The sequence below is a fragment of the Elgaria multicarinata genome, chromosome 8, assembly GCF_023053635.1.
Source record: "Elgaria multicarinata webbii isolate HBS135686 ecotype San Diego chromosome 8, rElgMul1.1.pri, whole genome shotgun sequence".
NCBI lineage: Eukaryota > Metazoa > Chordata > Lepidosauria > Squamata > Anguidae > Elgaria > Elgaria multicarinata.
In genome coordinates, this window is record NC_086178.1 from 18,723,653 (window position 1) to 18,749,258 (window position 25,606).

Consider the following 25,606-nt stretch of genomic DNA (forward strand, 5'->3'; position numbering starts at 1 on the left):
GCCAAACAGTGTGGCTCCGTGCCCATCAAGGGAGGGGGTGGCAGCAATTTTGCCACCCCTGAGATGGCAGGGAGGGGGTTTGGGGGTTGGTTTCCTTTTTTGCTTTTTTTAAGTACTTACTTTTTCACTGGAGTGGGGCCTCACACTTGTGGAACTGGCCCCACTCATGGGGAAAAAATGGCAGACGTGATGAGCCTCTTTCCTCCCAGCATGTCACACATCATGTGTGCAACCTTGGGGGAGGATCTTGCGATCAGGACATTGTGAGATCCTCCCACCTCCCTCCTGGAATGCTGGGAGGTGTAGAAAGGGTTTTAGTATGGTCAGTGACTACAGAATGCTGAGTGTCTGTTGGAAGGAAAAGTGGGAGTGGAATGGTAGTGGAATGGAATATCCTGGAACCCTGAACAGGAGCACTCCATTGCTGCTAAGACTTGTTGCAAGTCTGATTTATAAGATTCTAACGTAGATATACACCATGATTTTGCCCCATACCTAGGAGGCAGGAGTGCTGAGAGATATAAGCAAGTTAGTACTAAGTAATAGGGTTGTATGAGAAATTTGCCCCAGTTTTATTTTTGGTCAGAAGTTACCAACTTCTGAACCAAACATAGACCTGGGTGCCATTGGTGGTCAAAGTCAGAGCTTGCCATGTATCTGGGGACCAAAACAAAAGCGTGGACACATTTGAAAAATTGTGCATAAATACACATACTTTTGTAAAATGCATGCACATACGCTCTAATCAGTGGGAGAAGAATGCATACATTTCAAACATGTGCACAATTGACGCATATATTTGGAAAATATTCACATGGATTTTTAAGCAAAACAGATTTTAAAAAGAAGCTTGCAATCTGATACGGACTCGGGTTGGAACAAGTATTGAGATGGAATTTGGAGAACTTTGGCAAGCTCATGTTTTGCTGATTCAAACATCCCTACTAAGTAAGTAGAACATCTGTCCCTCCTTCTGTCTCAGATTCCCCCCCCCCATTGTGGCATCTGTAATAATGGACAGAATTATCCAGTGCTTATGGGTCCAAAAATCTCTTAGTTTCTATTGGTTTTTTTAATTCTTTTCAGGCATTTGTCAAATCCTGATTAGCACTATTTTTTTTCCTCCCCACACATTTTTTCTGCTCTTTTCTCATAATTTCACCTTTGAGGGCCTTAAATATACAAAAGCAATCATTTGTACCTACGCTTTCACTCTGATTAGCAATTTTAACACACACCAATAATTACCGGAACAGCACTAAACATTCCTGCAGCGACTTTGCTTCAGGAGAAATGTGGTTTGGTACGAGTGAATGCCAAGATGATGCCTTCACTGATTTTAGTGGAGCTGGGGGTGGGGAGGGGGCAAAGAGTTTTCGTGAGGGTCAAGATGTACAGCAAAGTTCAAAGATGCACTCTCAGAATACACACACACACACACACACTGATCAAAAAGCCATGCATTTGAAGATATTTTTGTAGTAACTGTATTAACTAAAAGCTCTAGTACAAGAAAGATCCTTAGGTACGGAATTGTTACAAGCCCTACTTAGGGGTCATGCTAGACATTCCTCCTCAATCTGCAATGGGGCCAAGGCTGAGTGTTAGTGCACATGTCTTGCATGCAGAAGGACCCAGGTTTGAAGGTCTGCAGGGGGCTTCTAATTGCACTTGCTTGAATGGGAATAGATGTGTCCATGCGACCAAGATTCCTGGTTTATCAGGGTTCCTGATGGTGCAAAGGGTTCTACTTGCATTCAAGTGAAGGCAAGTAGAGACCTCCCCATTTAAAACAAGGAACTCAGGAATGGAGGTGGTGGGGCCGGAGCATGTGAAGACATAAGGGATAGGGGTGGCATGCTTGGTCCTCTGCCTCATATTTACCTTAGGGCGTTCCTAGATGAGGCCTTAGCGTGCCTTGAGAGCCGGTTTCCCTGCTGTGCTTCCACATGACGCACAGGGGAATCCGGCTCCAGGCCGCACTGAAGCCTCCTCTAATGCGCCATAAGCGACTTCCGTGGCTAGATACTTCCGTGGCTTTTTGCGGCTACTCACTTACTTGCGAGTAGCCGCAAAAAGCCATGGACTGGCCACAGCGCTGAGCGCTGTGCCCATCGTCCGGGGGGGAGATCCCGGGGGGGGGAGAAGGGAGCACAGACGACACAGAACACACGCACACACACACACACACACGGAGGGAGAAGAAGCACAGATGACACAGAACACACACACACACGGAGGGAGAAGAAGCACAGACGACACAGAACACACACACACACACGGAGGGAGAAGGAGGAGAGACGACACACGGGACATGGAGGGAGAGAAAGATCAGGAAGAGATCAGGAGCGGATGGGGGAGGGTTAACTAAATAAAAACCCCTTACCTTCTCTGCAGTCTTTGGGCCGCACGTGGCCCCTTTAAACTTTTTTAAAAATGGCGGACGCTGCAGGGATCCCGACGTCCCTGCGCGTCCCATGTCTGGAAGCCCGGGCAGCGCGCGCTAACATCAGCGTGCCGTCGCCCCGCCTCCCTGCTGGCTTATCCCGGCAGGTCTAGCAAAGCCCCTAGTCTAACCTGTTCAGGTATTATGCCTGGGCAGGACTTAAGAGTGTTTGCCCAAGTGGACAGAGAATGCCTCTTTTAGACTTATGGATATGATCAACCTTGTTGGGGATGAGTTGAGAGACATATTTAGTTTGAATGATAAAGATTTAGAAAAGTGGGTATTTCACTTGAATGACTTTGTGGATTTTGTTTCCATGTTCCTATGTAACAGATGCTGATTATCCTCTTTCCCCCCCCTTTTTCTTTTTGTTATTGTTATTCTTTTCTTCTTCTTTTTTTGAAAACCAAAAACATCACCTTTCCACTTTCCTCCTGGAGATGAAACCTCCCACATACTGTGGCCGCATTATATCAAAAAGTGTGGAAATATTAACATCTGAAAATGCGTTCTGTAGGACAGCATGATATCATTGTACGAACTTCCTACATACAAAATTAAATTTCTGACCCAAGATAGTTCATATATTCAGCAAGATCAAGTGTTAAGGCTTTTCCTGGACTTCAGGTTAGCAGGAATGTGGATTTTGTTGTTGTTTTTAACATGGTGAATATTCAAGTTTGTATCCCCTCACTCATTTAGGAATGGGTGAATATGTCAATTTCAGTTTCCCTCAGCATCTCACATTTTCAATCTTGAATTTGGTTCATCTTGAACTTTGAGTATTTTTTTAAAAAAAGTTTGAATGACAATTCATGAGCATTTTTTGAGCACGTTTTTCCTAATACATGCATGCTATATGCATTGTGCCGAGTTTTTTTTAACTGACCCCAGTAAAGTTGTTTTAAAAGGATGTTGTTGTTTTTATGCTTTTGATGGTTTTAAATTTTGTATATTTGTTTTTAATGTTCACTGTTTTTCACTTTTGTAAAACTGCCCAGAGAGCTTCAGCTATGGGGTGGTATATACATGTATTAAATAAATAATATACACAGGTTTGCAAACTATTTTCCTAATATAATGCTTGTTAATATTAATTTCCTTAAGATATGCATTTTTCACCATATTTTTTGGGGAGATCTGGATTGCAAAATTCAGTTCACATGGTGGTTTGAAAGTGCAAAATTTTGTAGATCCACATTAAAATGTAAACTTAATGGATTTTCCCCCAGCCATGATCCCCCTGCCTCAAAAAAACAACAACCAAAAAAACCCCAACCCTGCCACCTTGAGTTATTCAGTCTTAGAGAAGCTTTATCACTTGATCTGGCTGAATGCACAACAGACCGAGAGTCAAGAACACAAGGAAACGCTATAAAACAGATGCTGCCATGAAGAATCAGTTAGCAGTTTTTAATAAAATCTTCAGGCTGCAGAGAATAACAACACAGGTGCTTGTGCATTATCTCCATTTTACATTAATCTCTCTCTGTGTTCATCTTTAACTACAACCATACACACACACACACACACACACAGAGAGAGAGAGAGACAGAGAGAGAGACAGAGACACACACAGAGAGAGACTATTTTGCTATTATCTTAGAAAAGATTGGACACATATTCGTCTTACAAAGCAGAAAATGTCACAATGTGTGGTGCTTAACACTTATGCTTGGCTTCCTATTCCTATAGTGGCCTTTTGTGCGGTCCTCCCAAAATGGTGATTCCCACTGGTTTGGGTCTTTCAAAAATGCCAGTATAGATCTACCAGAAGGCAGAGTGAAAGCAGTGTAGGCTGATGGCTCCGATTTCTGTGGAGGCTAAGTGTCCATTCTGGGTTTCAGTCAGAACCAGCCAGAACTCTAAAAGAGCTATCCACGGTGGTGAACTGTATCCCCCAAAGTAGGTTCACCAGCTCAGATAGCTCCTTTAGCATTTCGGCTGGTTCTGACTGAAACCCAGGATCGATTCCCAGCCCCCACAGAACTTGGAGACATCAGCCTCCTCTGGGTGAAAGAGTGATGACAAACAGAGGGTCATGGGTCAAAAAGGGAGACACAGTGGAGAATCCCTTGACTGTGCATTACTATTTGCAAAGCTTTGTTTAAATACAGAGTAAAACATACACGGAGTCATACAATCATAGAACAGTAGAGTTGGAAGGGGCCTATAAGGCCATCAAATCCAACCCCCTGCTCAATGTAGGAATCCACCTTAAAGCATGCCTGACAGCTGCCTCTTGAATGCTTCTAGTGTGGGAGAGTCCACGACCTTCCTGGGCAATTGGTTCCATTGTCGTACATTTGCGAACATCAACCAGTAAATGGCGAGGAAAACAACAAACAAACACATACCTGAAAATCTGTGCAAGGTCTTTTCCTTTGAGTCCTTTCAGAATCTCTTGGCTGAATTGAGGATCACTTGGTTCTGAAGGGGTAGGGGAAGGAGGGCATTGTGCATGTCCATAGTGGCCTATCAGAATCCCCAGAATAAATAAACCCATAGCAGTGCAAAATAGCTTAAATATCCGACAAAAGCTGCAGCGGTTGCTCTTTGGCGCAGGCCTCGTATAATGGGAGACGTAATCTGGATCCTCCTGAAGCCTTTGGAATCTTCCTTTGGGAGATGCTGATGGCTGAATGGGCTCCAGGTCAATGTCAGCATTTTGCGTACTTCCTGCTGGTTGATGAACTTCCCCGTCCAGATGGAAATCGTCAAAGCCAGGCTCCTCCAGTTCTTTCTCCATGTCCCATTCTAGCTCCAGAGAAGTGGCTTTGAGGTCATCATCATCCAGGTATTGTGCCCTCTGGTCTCCACTGACTTTATGATAAGCCATCTTTTTACCTGTCCAAAATGAAATAAAATAAAATAAATGCCAGCAACAAAATATTTGCAGTTCAGGCAAGTATTTACCTTGGTGTCTGGAAAATGAATGTAAACAACGTTCTAGATCAGCCTTCCCCAACTCGGAAATCTGCAGATGTTTTGGTCTACAACTTTCATCTGCCTCTAGCAGCAGGGCCCATCATCAGGGATGATAGGAGTTGTAGTCCAAAACATCTGGTGGGCACAGTGTTGAAGGAGGCTGTTTTAGACCTGCATTTAATACATTGGCCAGAAGAAGGTCCATGGCCACAAAGGAATCTGGAATTATGTGTTATCCTGGATGCTTTCCTAAAGTTTTAGATTTCATCTGTGGTTTTCTATATGGACACAGAAGCTCAAGCATCAGGATTCCAGCTGAGCATCCAGAAGGCCTGCCGTTTTATGTGTCTGCATATGGCTGCTTATTGCCTTCCCACCATGACAGTGTCTGATCTCAGAAACTAATCCAGGGCCAGCACTAGTTAGATGAGACAGTCCGTTCATACCTGATAAGCCTGACATGGTACTTCTTAGTATCCATATATTTTGGACATGTTTCTAATAAGTTTCTGTAGGTTTAGGCTTCCTCTCAGGAAATGTCTGCTTGTCTAATACAAAACTGTAGAAAGGGGGAGGAATCTAATTTTGGAGAGGAGCAGTCTGGCTGTGATTAGAATTTGGTTCAGATAAACGAAAAAATAAATAAATTGGAGTTAAGTGTTACATGTTCACCAACCAAATAAGGGCCAGATCTACACCAAGCAGGATATGACACTTTGAAAATGGTTTGAAAACTGTATATTGAGGCCTTAGCTAAACCTAAGGTTCATCCCGGGGTCATCCTGGGGTCGTCCCTGCCTGCTTCCGGGATATCCTGTGTGTTATTTACATGAACAGGGATAACCCCGGGACAATCCCAGGATAAACCTTAGGTCTAGCTAAGGCCGGAGTGTGTCCTGGGCCCCAACAGTTGCCACTCCTGTTAGAAACTGTTTCAAAGCAGTAATGTAGATCCTGCCAAGGGGTTCTTCCTCTGTCCTTTCTGCTTGGCTGTGACAAGCAGGACTTACTAACTAGATCTGAATCAATGACCTCCCACCACTACCTTTCCAGGAGCATTGATCCTCCTGAAGGTTGTGTGCTTTTGTGTGTGTTTGAATATTGGTGACTTTCTGAGAGGCAGGTTACCCCCTTTTTATTTCTTGTACTTAAAAACGAAAGCCTTGCCACTCCTTCAAGTGGCACTTGACGGGCTGTCGCCATCTGGCAGCATTTCAGGGGACAGAATGTCCCTGAGACTAAGGCTAAATGATCAGATGGAGTCATTCTCAGGGTCATGAAGAAGGAGGAGGAGGAGGAGTTGGAGGAGGAGTTGGAGGAGTGCCCCTGAACAGCCCTGGGAACCCTGCATCAGAATATACAGGGCTGGCCCTAACATTAGGTAGAGTTAACCAGCCACCTCAGGCAGAAGATGCTGGGAGCCAGCAGAATTGTGTTGGAGAAGTATCCAGTGTTCTGTATGGGCTGCTCTTCATCCCCTAAATCATCCTTCAGAAGAATGGTGTCCCACAATCAATGCTGAAGACAAGATTAATCTGGCAGTCCACTCAGCTTTTGTGCATGGAATCACAGAATCATAGAGTTGGAAGGGGTCTATAAGGCCATCGAGTTCAACCCCCTGCTCCATAGGAAGGGCCATCTTGTTTATTACCCCAGGCAGCAAAATGTCTTTGGCTGGCCACAATCATATGATTTCTGGGGGCATTCTGACCTCAGAAATGATGCCAGATATCAATGCAGCCTAAAAGAGCTCAACTTTGGCTGCATCATGACCCAAGACTTCATCAAGCCACAGAAACACATGATTTCCTAAATTATTATTCAAGCCTTTTGTGTAGAATTATCTTCTATCTTGTTTATCTAAATTGTGCTTCTAAATAAAATAATAAAGTTGCAAAAAGAATGGATAAAAACCACAATACTTTACCAGGTTGTCTACAAAAGCAAAGTAAGGCTGGGTTATGGTTGAAATTTCAGGGTGACATTCCATTCTCCTTAATGCTTCAATAAAAGGCTTCCATCTGGATATAATGTTTTATACTTTACCTGTATATAAATGCACACTTCTTGAATGACTGATTAATTTACTTGGAATTTACCCTACCGAACTGATTTCATCTTCTCAGTATATATGTATTTCATCTCTCTCCCATTTTAAATGAATCAAAATCACTGCCCAGTTGGTATTCTGAGCAAAATGGTTTCCTTAATGGCAAAGTATAATGGTGGCAGTTCCAAGCATATTTCTATCTCAACATGCGCACCCTCGAAGTAGAACTCTGACCTCTAATCTAAACATTCAAAGTCAATTCTCTACAAATCATTTCTAAACTGACTGCAGGGACGAGACTTGGTTTTCATTCATACTTCAACAATAGACATTCCATCACATAAGCGGTGGCAATTTAACGCTTTTCAAACAGCAGACAGACCCATCAATTAGAATGAAATGCAGATACAGATATTAACTCCTCAATGTGACGGGTATCTGAGTGACACCCACATCACGGCCTCCTCCCCTTCCTTGTTACACATTAATAAATTTTCTTTATCTAAGATCCATCTTCCAGATAGTGTTTTCTGGGTCACATATTGGATGAACCTACTTATATGCAGCAGCACAGAGAGGGAGGTGAGCAATCATATTTGAAAAGTGGGGGAAGGAGATTACAAAACACACCGAAATACAGACGCAGCCCATTGCATGTTAACCAAAAAAAAAAAAAAAAATGTCCCTCACTCTACAATGCACCTCATTTGCAAATCCCATTTCCTTACAAAGGATTAGTCATTCGGAGGTCTTCACCCAGTGATGGTGCCCTCAATAGACACAGCTGATAGACTTGCCACCGGCAACATAATAACCGCTTCAAGTATAAAATATTTTGTAACCCGGTTTGCGCATTTCATTTGCTCTCCTGTCCAGTTGGCGCTACTCATAAAATGGCCCATAAATGTTTTGACCATTTGACGTCAACTCCAGTTGGGGATGGGGGACCCTGGGGAAAAAAACTGCCAATGTTATCAAACTTCATTTAACTCCCTTGGAAATTCATAAGGATGTTTCCCCTTATCAGGACCTTCCATAATTTGTCTCAAATTTTGCTTTAGCTGCCATTTAGTGGAAACAGCTGAGGAAAGAGTGAACCCTACACTGAGACGTTTTGGAATGCTTTGGACTTTATTTTCCTACATTCCTACAGACGTCTTACCAGGGCAGGGCATTTCAATTTCACCTCAATACACTGTTAAAGCAAACTTCCATGGCAACTGCAAGAGTTTTACACATCTTGGTTCCTTCAAGATTGGACCGCTGCAATGAGCTTTTCATGGGGCTGCCCCTTGTAGAGGGTCCAGAAACTGCAGGTGGTACAAAATGCAATAGCAACTGACAAAAGGCCAGTCATATGACTACACTGCATATGTTTTTGTTTATTTTACTACTCTGGCTCCTAGTGTGTCCCCAGACCTAATCCAAGGTGCTTATTCTTCCCATTGAACCAGGGATGAGGAACTGTTAGCCACTAGGCCAGTATTGGCCTGCAGAGCCTTTCGATCTGGCCCACAATCTCTTGCTCCACCTTGCTTCTCCTCCTCTGCATCTGGTGTCCCCCTCCTCCCTTTCTGCCAGGGTTTCCAGCACATCACTCTACCCTTTCTTCCTCAGCTGCAGTTTGGCTTTCAGTGCTGCTCTGCCCATCTTCTCTTTGACACACCAGGGTTTCCTCTTTTGCTATGTCTTCCACCACTGAGAAGCCTGAGAAAGTTATGGTGACATCTTGTGGGTGGAATAAAGGAGAGCAGCTGGATGGACAGGTGCAAGAGGAGCTTGCAGGTGGTGCCATCTCTGCAAACAATGAGTTCCTTTGCAGTGTGCATGTGAAGAGTTTCTCATAGTTGGATGTGTCATGTATGTGAATTCTTGGATGGGTGGATGAGAGAAAATGAGAAAGAACTTGTGGGCTGGCTCAGAGTCTGTGTGTGAGAAAGAATGTAGAGTGGTGATTAGGGATGGTGGAGCTCCAGTAGAGGCTCAAAGCTCAGCAAGGAATCACTGGCTTGTCCCACCAGGTGGCTCAGGATATCTTGTACCCTCACCAGTCTCCTCTACTCCCAGTCCACTGGAATGCCCCCTTTCCTTCTCCCCCAAGGTCACTTTTCTGATTCCATCCAGAGCTGGTGGAATCCTTCCCATGCTGGCTGAGAAAGGGTGGGGAATGGGGGGGGGGAGTTCAGATGTCCAACTCCCTCTTCCAAGGTTGGAACACTGTTTCTGACCTTGGAAGGGTCTTTCAAAGCATTCCTATGTCCCCAAGATGCTCTCCAGAGGATTGCTCTCTTGATAAATAAATCCAAGGGCTAAGGGTATAGCAATAGAAGTAATGGGAACATGACTATATAAGAGAAAGTCAATTCTGGATTCCTAGAGTAGAACCTTAAAAAGACACCTAGAGGGGAGTTAATTAACAGCGCCTAGTATATTTTTGGGGGGGAAAGTTACTTTTCTTTTTGTCTCACCAGTTTGGGAACTGAATGTTTTGCAACTGCCAGTGCCCCCCATGGCAGCCATTTTATGAATGGGCAAGCCCCCCCCATAGCAGCCATTTTTTGAGAGCACCCACAATCTCCAAATTCCAGATGTGCCCACAGACCCACAAAGTCTGGAGACCCCTGATGGCTTCATTGTGTCTGGTGCCTCCACTTTCCCATTCTGTGCCGCAATAGTTGTGAAGAAGGATTTAAAACTTAAAAGTTCATATTGTGCAATAATCCATTTAACGACTTTTTGCAGGTGCATTGGCTAAAGAGGGTTTAAATCAACATGGAGGGAGGCTGTTTGCAGCTAACACCCTACCAAAACATGAACTCTAGTTTTCACTCTAAAGAAGTCCAAGAGCAATTCTGTTTCTACCCCCAACCTTCAAAACCAATTTTGTGGATGCGTCCATGAGACAATGAAAGTGAGTCAAACATGGATGGTTCTAAAATGCATATTTTTATGGCACAAGAAGTAAAAAGTCAGCATTCCCTCACAGCTGCCTCCATAGTACTCTGCATATAAAACAGAACACAACAGCAGCATGTCAAGTCAAATGGGTGTAAGTGCTGACTCGTAGCAAACACAACACACACTCACACAGTCAACATATACTGGCAGTATCCAAGAACCTTTCATTTATTACAGTTTTAAAACAATATTTTGATCAGTAGGATGCATGCTAATCAAGAATGTTTAAGTAGCTCTACACATAAGCATATCATAAAAATGGCATAAACTTCCATTAAATAGCTGCTACCCTGAATAAGCAAAAACCATTTATTCTAGGCTGCATATCATAGTTATTTCACAGAGAGGGATGTTACAAGGAGTTGTTCCACCTCTCCTTAATTGGAAAGGGTTTCCTAAATAAGTTCATTTCATAAATTCCTGCATTAACAAAACCCTTTCAGAAGTATTTCTGTTGTATAGAAGGAGCAGACATTGGTAGAACCTCTCTGAGAAATTTCAGTAGTTTTATTCTTTTTTTTAAAAAAAATAAATAAATCTAATTTCTGGGGGTTGGGGGATGTTCAATTCATTCTCCAAGTTCTCCTTTAGACAAAAGTCATCCAATTCAGGTTGTGTGGAACAGCACTACAAAGCGCTACAACAGCGCTATATTCTTGAGGTTTCCTTCAACATCTCTTGAATCATATGTCCACTGAACAGGAACCTTCACATTTCCTTCAGTATTTGGTTTTAGCCAAAACTCTTAGGTTGTTGCTAGATGATGGATTAGCCCGGTGCGAGCCCTGGGCTCACCCCTGTGCATCCAAATGGCGCACAGGGGATCCCGGGTTCAGGCAGGGGTAACCCTCCTTTGGCCTGGGATAACTGGCACCATTTGTGGCCCGGTATTTCCCACGGTCTCAGGCTGAGCCTGAGACCGCGGGCATGTAGACTGGACTGCCGCTTTTTCCAGCTAACACAATTACTCTTGAGTACCTGGGAAAAGTGGCAGACGGGGCGTAGTGCTCCACAGGAGCGTTGGGCCCATCGGGACGGGGTGGGGGAGATTGGGGGTGGGGAGATTGCAGGGGGGAACTGGAGATGGGGGGAATTGCAGCCAGGGGGGAGAAATTGGAGCCAGGGGGGAGTGGGGAATCCTTTCTTTAAAAAAAAAACACTTAAAGGTCGATGGTGCGCTCCTGTGCACCCGGCCCTTTAAAAAATAATAATGACAGACACGACGGTCCTTCCTGCAGCCTGTCACATCTGACATGTAGACTGGGGCATGTAGACTGGCTGCTCCTCCCACACGGATTATCAGATAGGTCTAGCAAGGCCCTTAATCAAGGTGAGTGTGAAAATTGCCTATGTATCACGTTGGGCATCAGAACCAAAGATCCATGAGTGGCGTTGGAACATTGCTCAAATCAGGGACAGGGTCCCTTGGCATGGTGCCACCAAAGCCCCTCCCAACACCAACTGCTTCCCCTATCAGGGGGGCACTCAGCATTATTGCTTGTCAATCACTCATCGCCTCACCCTGAATGGGTTTACTTGGTGAGCAGGGGAAGTATTGGATGGGAGAGAGCCCTAGCTATGGGAGCGGTATATAAGTGTAATAAATAAATAAATAAATAAATAAATAAATAAATAAATCTGCTAATCAGCTCCAACATGTGGTGGATGGCTGCCATCTAAGGCCTTAGCTAGACCGAAGGGTTATCCCAGGCAAATAGAGAGGTTGTCCCTGCCTGCTCCCGGGATCCCCTGTGTGTCATTTAGATGTACAAGGATGACCCCGGGATGATCCCAGGATAAAGGTCTAGTCTAGCTATGGCCTAAGATTCCCCAAATTTCATCCCTGATTTTGACATCTCATAATTGGCAGCTGGGAACACCTTTCTCCTCCTTCTACTAGGATGTATGGGGATTTCGGTGAGGTTCATTTTTACTTTGAGTTTGTCCTGTTCACAACCGTTAACATGAACACAAATGGGAGAGAAATTTTCCACAAAAGCTTTCAAGTTCCTGAGCTTATAGTCACATTCAAAAAGTGGTTTCTTTAAAGTGCGCTTTTACACTTCAGTCTGTGGGGGAACATGACCATTTTGGGGGCAGACTTTTAAAAATGTGCATCAAAATGTGCACTTTTTAGGTTCAAAGAAGAAGAAAAACTTTCGGGAATGAAACAAGCTGATATGAATGAAACGAATCGCTGTGTTTATAGTGTTGAATTAGGACTGCCACCTCTTCACCTTTAACAGCTATATAGTTGGCAAGTCCAACATGGTTGTCTGCATGTAGCTATTGGATTTGGCCAGTGCAGGTGGGTAAGAATTTTGTTTCCATTTGCAAATCACTTGAAAATGGCCTGTTCGTGATCCTGAACATCAGCAGGAGTGCATTTTCTCCCAAAAAATAAAACATTGCAAATTCCTAAGCTTAGAATCATAGAATACTATAGTTGGAAGGGTCCTACAAGGCCATCAGGTCCAACCTTCTGTTCAGTGCAGGAATCCACCGTAAAGCATACCTGACAGATGGCTGTCCAGCAGCCTCTTGAAGGCTTCTAGTGTGGGAGAGGCCACAACCTCACCAGGCAACTGATTCCATTGTCGCACTGCTCTAACAGTCAGGAAGTTCTTCCTGATGTCCAGCTGGAACCTGGCTTCCTTTAACTTGAGCCCATTATTCCGTGTCCTGCACTCTGGGAGGATTGAGAAGAGATCCTGGCCCTCCTCTGTGTGACAACCTTTCAAGTATTTGAAGAGTGCTCTCATGTTTCCCCTCAGTCTTCTCTTCTCCAGACTAAACACGTGTAGTGGCTAGAGTTTGACTGGGAGCTGTAGTTGGGCCTGTTCGTGTAAGTATCTGGCAATTTGTGGTAAGAAGGTGCTAATTTGCTCTCATTTACTTTAGGCCTATATAAGTCATTTAAGATGGGGAACCCCACAAAAATCTTTCTCTGAATACAGCTTTCTCAAAACATACAACTTTCAAATCATTGTGCTGTAGTCTATGGGGAAAATGTGCACAAATCTGGGAATTTTGACAAATCTGGGATTATCTTTCACATTTCAGGTCTATTCATTTGTGGGAAGGTGTAGTGCAGAAATAAAGAGGTGACACAACATAGCTGGGTTTAAACTAGGGGTGTGCATGGACCCCCTGATCCACCCCACGGGCCAATCCGAAAATTCCAGATCAGACCCGCTCTGCTCCGCGCCGCTCCGCCCATAGTCCGCTCTTCTTCGCCGCGGAGCTCTGGCTCCGAATCGGAGCTCCACAGTGGAGGGGAGTGGCGCCAGGTAAGCCCCCCCTCCCTCCTCCTCTCCCTTACCTGCAGAGCCTGGTAAGGGACCAAGGGGGAGGGGGGCCTTACCTGTGTCCGTCCACGGTCCCTCGACTTCTTCAATTGAGCCCGTGGCTCAACCAGGAAGTCTGGGCCGTGCGGCCTAGACTTCCTGGTTGAGCCACGGGCTCAATTGAAGAAGCCGAGGGACCACGGACGGACGCAGGTAAGGGAGAGGAGGGGGGGTTACCGGGCCCTGCCGCTGTCGCCGCATGGGCGACAGCGACAGCAGCCTGACCCGGTAAACCCCACTTACCTTTCTTGCGGAGCTCCGGATCAAGGCGAAGGATCCGCCTTCACCTCGATCCTCTTTGCAACGCTCCGCTGGCCCCCCAATCCTCTTCACCTCCGCTTTAAGGGGAGGCGACGCACCCCGCTCCACTTCTAATTCGCCAGTCCGATTAGAAGCAGAGCACATCCCTAGTTTAAACAAGGGCCATCATTTATTTGATGGATCTGTATAGGGAAACCTAAGTGGGGATCTATCTATCATGGCATAAGCTGTTACTAATCAGGGCGAGACATTCCGAGCTCCAGGGGTGGCATGTAACCATCGCCACCCCTTGGCTCCCCCTTTTGGGGTGGTAGGCCTTCCAGTGTCACCCCTCCTCCTGCCGCCAGGCAGTGAGTGGGTGAGAAAGGTTGGCCTCAAGGATAACCCTTATTTCAACCGCTGGACCACAGGGCTTGGAGCTGCTGAACCTCAGGCATTATCCTTCACCATTTGGTGCCACGGAATACTCACCAACCTTAATGAACCACAGGTGCCCGCCTACCCGCCATAAATGTGACCAAATTTGAACAAATTAACCTATTTAATACTCCCTGAGGTGTCTTGCAGTCTGAAGTAGGCGAAAAAACTCATAACCAATTCAGATTATGAGCAAAAAATTCATGCTTGGCCCCTTGAACAGACAACCAGCAAGCCCATACTGTCTACAGGGAGGGAGGGAGCCGCTTCAGGAAAGAGGAGGAGAGGAGGGGGGCAAGCCCTTAAATAGGCTTGCCGACCCCTCCCCCTCTCCTCTGGCACGAATTGCTAGCCAATCGCTGGCATCCACGCCACGTATTTTTCCTCCCCCACCCGCAATTAGCTTCTCCGCGCCCAGGCGATGCGTTTTGTGTAATGTTCCCAACCATGAAGAGTGATTGCAAATATGAGCACAAATTGGGGTGAGTCAATCAGCAAGCTGGTATTCAGAGAATATTGGCAAGCTTCAACAGTGCTCATTTGCCCATCCCTGTCTCTCATTGCCAGCTGCCTATAATAGGGGAGCTTCTCTTGGGCTCAGGTGAGCTCATTGCACCTACAGCTGTTCAGCCATGGCGGCCTCCTCAGTGCATTCTTAAGGTCAGCAGGTGACGACAAGCACAAATAAGTCATCAGACTGGTCTGGTGCTTGGAGCTAAGGTAGAGTCACCCAGGCCAGGTACACTGTGAGGGAAGTATTCTTCCAACTCTCATCTGAAGTTCAGGGACATACACTGAAGTCCTTGGTGCTCGTAGATTTTTGCTTGTTTAACGTCTTTGTAAATTAGCCAAGCTATTGCCCATTTATACAGGGGTGGGCAGAACATAGATGTTTTGGACCTCAACTCTCAACAGCTAGCATAACAATGCTGGGAGTTGAAGTCCGAAAAAAGAGATTCATAAAACGAAAATGTATTCATACAAATGTTGCATCACAAGCTACCTCTGAAATTCAGGATATTTTCTAAAGCTGTTTATGAGATGGCATGAGGGGTGGTGGTTTACTGTTAAAAACAACAACAACAACAACAACAACAACAACAACAACAACAGCTCTCCGAATACTTAAATTACCTACACTTAAATGACAATAGACAAATGTGTGTTCTCTTAATCTTGAAACAATTTCCATGTATGTTTTCTAATAAAGAATTAAACCAACTGGTTGTTGGTGTTTTCCTGATACACACAACACACTCACACACACGAATGAGTAATGTGAGCCACATTCACCATTACACAATATATTTCTGACTGAATGCTAGAGTGTTGAAAGCTCCAGTTGGTTCAGCAGGTTGCTATGACAACTGCTGGTGGTGGAAAGTTAGGCAGGAGTATTTACTTTCACAATGTATGTGCATACACACACATATACAGACCTGAATGTATCAGCTCCCTCTCCTCAGCCTATGTATGAAGATTCTTGAACTGTGTGAAGGCCCACAACTTTGGACACACACTACTGAAAGCTGACAATCAAATTTAGGTGGCTCCCTACCGACTTTTACCAAAACTTAGTTGTGTTCTATCATACTTCCATTGATTTTCCCCTGACTTGTGTGTTCTTCCATCTATCTAAGCATTCTTTTCAGATTTGCAGTTTGATAGGTTCATTCTATTCTTGAGGCTGCCCATGCACTAAATTCACACACACACTGGGGTTTTTTTTTCCAGTCTAGACTGGAAGAAAATCTATAATGAAAGGGGAGGATGGTGCTCACAATCAGCAGTATGGCTTGTCAGGTCATGTGAACCCAGCCAGGGTGGCTTGTTCCCATAGGCAACGAGCCACCCATAACTTATGGGCTGTTGTAGGGTTCTGGATGGCTTGTTACCCAGGACAACAAGCCACGCTGGCTGGGCTTGTATGATATGACAAGCTGCGCTGTTGTGGGTAATTATGCTAGATACTGTCAGGCTTGATACTGAATTTCAAATTTCTGCCTACATCCAACATTATGCAAGTGGACCATTATTTATTATTTGTTTCTTTGTTTGCTCATTTATATCCTGCCTTGTTTTTCCTCTAAGGAACCCAAGGCAGCTTACATGATCCTCCTCCTCTCCATTGTATCCTCACAACAACCCTGTGAGGTAGGTTAGGCTGAGAGTGAGCTTCATGGATGAGTGGGGGCTTGAACCTGGAACTCTCAAGTCCCAGTCCAACTCTCTAACTACTATACCACACTTCTGCTCGCACCACAGGGTTTTCCCATCCTCTACATTTCCCTTCAGCTCACACCCTGTCTGTGCTCGAGAGGGTCCACCAATCCTCAGAGGCAGAATGGGTGAGTGTTCGGGGGGAGGGGGATGCAGAAGGGAGTGGAAATTCAATGCACCAGGCGTGTTTGTTCTGTCAGCTGAAGAACACCCTTGGGTTCAACCCCATGTATATTTCGTCATGTGAAATACAACCTGTTCAATACAACCCCGTGTATTATTAAGACTGGGTGAACTCCCCCCCCCCATCACCACCGCTATCCATGCCCACTCGTCGGGCTGTACAAGATTCTCTTCGAGGCCTGACAAGCACTCATCAGACATCCACCCTTGGTCCAGAAATTACACATCCCCCCCCCCCCATTATGCCAAGGATGAGGGTGGATGGTTGCTGAGCACTCATTGGGTCTTTTGGGTCCATGAATGCATTGCAGGTGTCTGAATGGCTCTGAGGGGATGGATGTGGGGGAGTGCATTGGACTCTCAGGGCATGTCTACACCATGTATATATCCCAGAGTCATCTCTAGGTCTTCCATATATCCAAATGATGCATAGTGGATCACGGGGTCAAGCAGGGACAACTAGAGACTTTACCCAGTTTAACTGGGACAGCAGATTTCCCAGTTTTTCCACAATCCAGGGACACCCCTGAGGACTGCAGCCATTGTGGCATGAGATCACAGGTCATCCCTTCTTCCCTGCGAGTAATAGGGCCCTGGAAATGGGCACGGAGCTGGGTGGGGGAAGTTCGTGCCCATTAGGGGTGGGGAGCAGTTGCAAGGTGTTTTTTTTTTTAAAAAAAGAAAACTTACTTCAGGGTGAAGTACAATTGCACTCCCGTCTCCGTTCCATGAAAAAAAAAATGGCACCCACAATATACCTCCTTACTTCCAGGATGTCGTATTGCCGTTTGGATGCTGGGGGAGGATCCTGGAAGCCAGAAAGCCTGGGATCCTCCTCCCTCCCTCCCTCCCTCTTGGAAGGCTCATAGGTATAGATGAGCCCCTAGACTCTATCAGGTGCCCGCAACGTCCCTACTGTATGTATTATAGAATCTCACCTCCACCTCTTCATGTCTGTCTATCTTTCTTCTGCCAATTCATCTTATATTCCCTGATTTCTAAAGCTCTCAAATTCTAAAATGTGCACCATGGAAGTCTTGCTAATGATACAAAGGATAATAATGTCCTTGACATCAACAGTTGGTATTTCAGTGAAGGTTGACTAACACACTGCTTTGCAGGCCTTGAGCAAATAAGTTCCCCTTTAAGTGAAGTTTGTTCACCTGCAGTGTAGAGAAAAATAAAGTCACAACACTGCTTTTAGCAAGGAGTTAATTAATGTCACCAAGTGAAACTCTCAGTCCGTTGTCATTTTCTGAAATGTCCATCCCCCCAAAAGGCATAATCAAGTAAATCCCACATGCAATTGTTTCATCGCATGAACAAGCCTAATATTTTGAAAGACATTTTCCACAGGTTTGGGAGGAATCCAGCAGTCCAGGGTGAGTTTGCACCAGGGAGGCCAAAGACACAAAGTTAGTGACAGACTCACAGTTTGGAAATTTGGACCCTTCCCTTGCTCCACTTGCTTCTAGACAGACTTTGATTTTACAGTGTCAGTCAGAAATGTATTGTCTTAGTTGCTTACCAGAGGGCAATACAAAGCCAGTAACACCCAGAATCCTTGACCATTGAGCATGCTGGCAAGGGCTGATGGGAATTGTAGTCCAAAATATCTGGATATCAACAGGTTGCCTACTGCTGAGACATCCGTGACTGGATTTTCTCTCTCATTTAAACAGCCACCATGGCGGAGGGATGGGGGGATTATTTGGATGAAGACTGTGGCATTATGGAAGGAATCTTCCCTTATCAGCTAATATCAACTTTAATGTGGGGGAGAAGCATTAACACCTCTTTCTCCAGCACTTCAACTGTGACACGATTCACTCAACTTCCCCTGCACCTGTTTTTAATGGGGTGCTAGAAGTAGGGTGACCATATGAAAAGGAGGACAGGGCTCCTGTATCTTTAACAGTTGCATAGAAAAGGGAATTTCAGCAGGTGTCATTTGTATGTGTGCAGCACCTGGTGAAATCCCCTCTTTATCACAACAGTTAAAGCTGCAGGAGCTATACTAGAGTGACCAGATTTAAAAGAGGGCAGGGCACCTGCAGCTTTAACTGGTGTGATGAAGAGGAAATTTCACCAGGATCTCCATATATACAAATGACACAGCTGAAATTTCCTTTTCAATACAACTGTTAAAGATGCAGGAGCCCTGTCCTCCTTTTCATATGGTCACCCTACTAAAAGGGAAGACACTGTGAGTTCTGATCACACATCTGTTCACATCCCATGCAGTTTGACCCTTGGTGTGAACGAGGGATGTCTGAGAATTCATATTTTCCTCACAAAACATGCAACCATGCCCCGTTGGAAGTCCCAAATGTGACCACAAGCCCACCAAAAATACCCGCAAATTGTCAAACACGGGGCCTGCTTTTGTCTCATTCTGGATCCCTGGTTCAGTTTGTACAAATCTCCTAATTTGAGCAAACTCCCTCAGTAGACTGAATCAGCCACACTTTAATCTGTGGAGGAAATTTTGGGAGATTTGCGCAAACTTCCTATCTGATCACGGCTCGATTTGCGCATGTGTCCCGTTCATGCAGAGTGAGCAGTGATGGCAAACCCAAACAGGAATCAAACACAAGGCTGAGATGATGTTTGGAGTATCCTGCCAAACTCAAACATCACTGGCTTGCCTGTCTCTGCTATGAACTGGCTGTGTAATTGGATGGCTTCAGCCACTTCAAGGATTCCATATGGATGTCAGAGGAATCCATCTAGGGGGTCAAGTACCTGGACTTCAACTTGCTTACCCATGAGCTCTCCAAACTAGATGCAGATTTCAGGTGTCATTTGTGCAAATTTATTTATTATTTATTGATTACATTTCTATACCACCCAATAGCCGAAGCTCTTGAGCAGTATAGAAATAAAGCCTGCTATGGCAATAATTTGCATGAATTGTGCCAAAATTACACAACTTATGCAATTCCCAGCTACAAATAGCTTAAATGTTGCGGGGAACTGAGAAAACTTCCCAGAGCCAGTGTGGTGTAGTGGTCAGAGTGTTGGACTGGGAGTTGGAAGAACTGGGTTCTAGCAGGGTGACCAAACATCCGGTTTCGGCCGGACAAGACAGGAAATCCCGCCCCCAAATGGGGTCCGGTGGGAGATTTCAAAATCCCCCCAAATGCCCGGGAAAATCGGGGCCCTGGCCCAGCCCTGCGTCCCCCAGGGACGCTCTCCCCTTCTGCTCTATGGTGGCGCAAGTGCACCTGCACAGAGCAGAAGGGCGGCGGCGCTTGGGGGAAGGAGCTGGAAAGCCCGTTTGCTGAGAATGGGGTTCCCAGCCCCCGCCCCCGCCCCCAGGGACGCTCTCCCCTTCTGCTCTATGGTGGCGCAAGCGCGCCTGCACAGAGCAGAAGGGCTGCGGCGCTGGAAGAAAGGAGCTGGGAAGCCCGTCCCTTCCCTCTACACCCGGTAACCCTTTGTTCTCCTTCAAACCCCATCTGAGATTAAGGCAGCAAGGGCTTCCAGGTTAAAGAGGACGTGTTGGTAGTGGATTCCAAGGAGTGGGGCTCTCACACTCTCTCTCTCACACGCGCTCGCGCACACACACACACAGGCTCTCTCTCTCTCCCTCGCTCTCTTTCAACGAGGTGCAGCAGGGACGTTCAGAGCGCCTGAAGGTTAAAGGCATCCTGCAGGAGAGTAACGCGCGCGCACACACACAGGCTCTCTCTCTCTCTCACACACACACACATTCACCATACGTTGGGGGTGTGCAGCCAACAGCCATGCTCCACTATAGCTGGCCTCTGCGTGTATGTGTGTTTGTGTGAAAGCGGGAGGCGCACGCGCACGCACTCCTGGGAGAAAAGGCCGGTCAGGGGCTAGACGCGAGGAGGTAAACAAACAATAAGCGCTCCCTGCCCCGCAGCTCGCCTGCCTGTGTCCTGGGCTCGCCCCCCCCCGCGCTATATCGTCCACCTGTTTGAAATCTTGGAAAGGGTGAATTTCCAGCTCCTTTCCTCCAGCCCCGCCGCCCAGGGACGCTCTCCCTTTCTGCTCCATGGTGAAGAGATTCCCACCCCCCACCCCCAAAAAACAAATATTAGCTTCAGAAGAGGTATTTTCTTCAGGACCACATAAGGGAGGAACGGGCTAAATAACCCCACCACACCAGCTCTGATACTGATAATTACCAGTCTCCTCCCTCCATCTGGTGTTATTTCCATTTTAAAAAATTTCACTTTAAATGCAAAGCCACATTTAGTCACCTCTGGTTTGGCTCCTAAAAAAAATACAAGGTGAGATTGTTTCTGGAAGCACTTAGGGCTCTTTTGTTCTGTTTGATTTCTATATAGCTCCTTCAATACAAAGATTACCAGGGTGTTTACAGTAAAACATACATTATATTAGTTATTATTACTAATATTATTATTGTTATTATTATTATTATTATTATTATTATTATTATTATTATTATTTATATAGCACCATCAATGTACATGGTGCTGTACAGATAACGTACAAAGATATTGACCATCTTTCAGGGCAGAAGCCCAATTAAAACAGCAACATAAAACAACAAATTAGTCGGCTGAGTAAAAGCAGTAATAAAACTAGATAATAAAACACCTCAGAGAGTAAAATCTCAGAAAAATAAGATCTTTACCTGGTGCTGGAAAAATATTAATGTAGGTGTCAGGCAATTGTTTTGGGGAGGGTGTGGATTTTTTCCCATGCTGGGTGAGTGTGTAGGGATGTGTGGATTTTAATTTTTATTACCTTTGATGAGCATATGTGAGCTGTGTATTGCTGTTGTTATTTTACCTTGAGTGTGTGTGCGAATGAATTTTTATTTTTGACTTAAGGCTCATCTACACCAAGCAGGATATTCCACTATGAAAGCGGTATATAACATGCAGGATGTACACTACTGCTTTATAGTGGTATTGAAGTGCACGGACAACTGTTGGGGCCCATTGACATGTACCATATACTGCTTTCATAACCGCTTTTATAATGTAATATCCTGCTTGGTGTAGATGTGTCATGGGCCCCAACAGTTGTCAGTGCACTTCAGTACCACTATAAAGCTTTAGTGTGGCTCCTGCCTTTTATACACCACTTCCATACCACTTTCATAGTGTTATATCCTGCTTGGTGTAGATGAGCCCTATGTCTTTGAGATTATGGTTATTTTACAGTATGGCTTTCTTTTCATAGAATCATAGAATAGCAGAGTTGGAAGGGGCCTACAAGGCCACCGAGTCCAACCCCCTGCTCAATGCAGGAATCCACCCTAAAGCATCCCTGACAGATGGTTGTCCAGCTGCCTCTTGAAGGCCTCGAGTGTGGGAGAGCCCACAACCTCCCCAGGTAGCTGATTCCATTGTCGTACTGCTCTAACAGTCAGGAAGTTTTTCCTGATGTCCAGCTGGAATCTGGCTTCCTTTAACTTGAGCCCGTTATTCCGTGTCCTGCACTCTGGGAGGATCGAGAAGAGATCCTGGCCCTCCTCTGTGTGACAACCTTTTAAGCATTTGAAGAGTGCTATCATGTCTCCCCTCAATCTTCTCTTCTCTAGGCTAAACATGCCCAGTTCTTTCAGTCTCTCTTCATAGGGCTTTGTTTCTAGACCTCTGATCATCCTGGTTGCCCTCTTCTGAACACGCTCCAGCTTGTCTGCATTCTTCTTGAATTGTGGAGCCCAGAACTGGATGCAATACTCTAGATGAGGCCTAACCAGGGCTGTATAGAGAGGAACCAGTACCTCACGTGATTTGGAAGCTATACTTCTATTAATGCAGCCCAAAATAGCATTGGCCTTTCTTGCAGCCATATCGTACTGTTGGCTCATATTCAGCTTGTGATCTACAACAATTCCAAGATCTTTCTCGTTTGTAGTATTGCTGAGCCAAGTGTCCCCCATCTTGTAACTGTGCATTTGGTTTCTATTCCCTAAATGTAGAACTTGGCATTTATCCCTATTAAATTTCATTCTGTTGTTTTCAGCCCAGTTTTATTGTACTAGATTTTTCTGCTTCATTTGTTAATATGAATTTTCTGCTTCATTTGTTAATAATGCTCCTTCTCTTGCTGGTGATGATTACTGGTTGTAGTTGTTTATTATGTTATAAAAATAAAGAAATGGTTTTATATAAGTGTTAATTCTTTTTTTAGTGTTTAGCATATTATTATAGTAGTTGTGTGCCTTTGGCACTCATTGGTTGCTATCATTTACTTTTTGTGAACCACGCAGAGAGCTTCGGTTTTGGGCAGTATAAAAATGTAATAAATAAATAAACGTGACCGAGGCCATGCCCCCTTGGGGGCTGGACATGTTGAGTTGGCTCCGCCTTGGGGTGGGCATGTTGGGGTGGCCATGCCTCCTGAGGGCGGCCATTTTGTCCTCCTTTTTGGTTTCCAAAATATGGTCACCCTAGTTCTAGTCCTCACTCAGCCATGGAAGCTCACTGAATGGCTTTGGGCCAGTCACAAATTCTCAGCCCAACCTGTCTCACAGGGTTGTTGATGTGAGGATAAAAATGGATTAGGTATGCCACCTTGGGTTCCTTGAAGAAAAATAGGTGGAATATAAATGTAATAAATAACAAATAAAAAACAACAGGAAAAGGCCCACAAATGTAAGCTGAGATGGGGGCTCTGGGGAAATCTGGCAAGCTTATGTTACCACCGTGATTTTGAAAACAAACGATCCATTCCAGCCCTCTGTGAACCTACATGTATTTGATATGAATTCTGTGACTGCCTTCCAACTAACACTCAGATGCATAGGAGTCCTATGAACCTGCCAATGCTGATATATGCAAGGGAACACAGAACGTTGCAAAGGGAAGCGGTTTTATCTCTCTAGTTCTTTCCCTTCTTTCTTTCTTTTTCTCTCTTTCCTTCTTCTTCTTTTTTTCAAAAAAACCCTCTTTTCCTATTAAAGCATCTGCAACAGCTAATCTCAGTGGGAAGCAAAACAATCAATCAGCCAGCGGTCCACGTGGTGTCAAAGCTAATCTGCTTCCCTTCATCATTTCTAAGGAGATCCTTCACAGCAATGCAATGTCCTTCACCACAGAAATCTCCTGACCTCCAGCTCACTAAGCCTTCACTAGTGGATAAACAAAGCAAACTTAACAGCAGTCCAAGCAGGAGGCTGTGCCTGGGTAGGGTGAAACAAACCTGCTCAATGAATTACTATTATTATTTTTTCCCCTGGTAAGTTTAACCTTCATTCAGAAATGCAATTACAGGTATAGTATCTCAGAGAGGCCTGCTGTTGCCCATAAGGGGTCTTTATTGCCTCCTGAGCAGGGCTCAAATTAGAGAGGAAAGATCCCCCTACCTCTTGTGATGGACCCTTAACTACTGCTTTTAGAGAGCGATGGGGGCATTATCTACCTAAAATCTGGGGATTCCAGCTGACGGATTTCATTGGCCCACATTAACTCTCCTTTCCCAACACGATCCATTGTTCCCGAGTACGAATGCTGGAGGATTCCATCCAAGGGTGAAGTTTGCCAAGTTTTCAGCAGCTCGGCCCCTTGGACTCCAGTTCATTTGACCACAAGCTGGCTTGACCTGATCTGTATCAGGTTCAGCTAGCTCATGGTTTTTTTTGGGTCTCCCCCCCCCCTCAAAATCAGCATTTACACAAGTTGCAGCCACGGTTCGTGTAAGTTGCACAAATTCCGACCATAATTTGCACAAATTGCAGATGTAAATATGCTTAACTTGTGTCAACTGTACCTGCAATATACACAAATTCCAGCACGTGTTGAGCAAGCTAAGCCTACTTATGACCACAGTTTGAACGAATTACACAGATTGCAGCTGAACTTTCTGTAACTTCTGCATATTATGGTTGCAACTTATGTAAATACCAATTTTAAGAGAGAGAAAACCTGCAAAACTTCCCAGGTTTCTGGAATAAGCCCTCGACTCAGCTCCCAAATGCAAGCTGAGCAGGAGGCTCCAGGGAAATCCAGGGAGCCCGAAAAGGGTCGGACTTCCCTGCTACAGCTATCCTATTCCCGAGTACAGGTCAAGGTGGTCAAGAGAGTTTTGACTATTGAATGGTATAGAACTATAATAAATAAATAAAGGCAACCATTTCATTTATGGAGATCTAAATACTTTCAGCTACAAGATTAAACAGGAACACCTTTTATTTTTCACTATCTATTGTAATCAAGCCCTGCTTGGGGGTGTCCCAGAAGCACCTGGTAGGCTGCTACGGGAAACAGGATGCTTGACTAGTTGTCCCTAGGAATACATGAATCTGTCAAGCTCAACCACATTCAGGTTTTCAGTTTTCCATGCCGGTTCCATGTGAGCTTTCGCTTAGGGGTGTTGGAGGAATCCATTTGGGGAGGGGGCAGCTCAGCGAACATTGCTAGATCAAACTGCTCAGAATGTGACCCAACCATCAACCAGCTGGTTTGACTTCAGCCCTCACCAAGATGGGCTAACTGGCGGATTTTTCAGTGGCATGACAGTGAGGGCAGGGTTGAGAGGATGTGCCTGCCCTTGCTATCACACTGCCATAGCAGTAACCAGCACGAGAAGAGGAGAGGGGAGCACAATTGAAGTGTGTGAGCATGTATGTGGTGGTGGTGGTGGGTAAAAATGTCTACTACACCCAAACTGCTTGTCCAATAACTAAACCCAAATAATATTCCAGAAAGACACTCTTCAACACTAATAAATAAATAAAATATTTATTACCCACCTCTCCCTCTGGATCGAGGTGGGGAACAACACCAAATACAATATAATACCTAAAATTAGTTAAAAGTGCATATAAAACCAAAATAACAATCACAG

The 25,606-nt window shown here is 45.1% G+C and overlaps 1 protein-coding gene across 1 annotated transcript in view; it reads right to left on the reverse strand.

Moving 5' to 3' along the window:
* NAALADL2 (N-acetylated alpha-linked acidic dipeptidase like 2) overlaps positions 1–25,606 on the reverse strand; it is a 762,753-nt gene that overhangs the window by 520,725 nt on the left and 216,422 nt on the right. Inside the window, exon 2 of the mRNA XM_063131966.1 lies at positions 4,804–5,293. Coding sequence (XP_062988036.1) covers positions 4,804–5,293 — 490 coding nt within the window. The remainder of the gene's footprint in view (positions 1–4,803; positions 5,294–25,606) is intronic.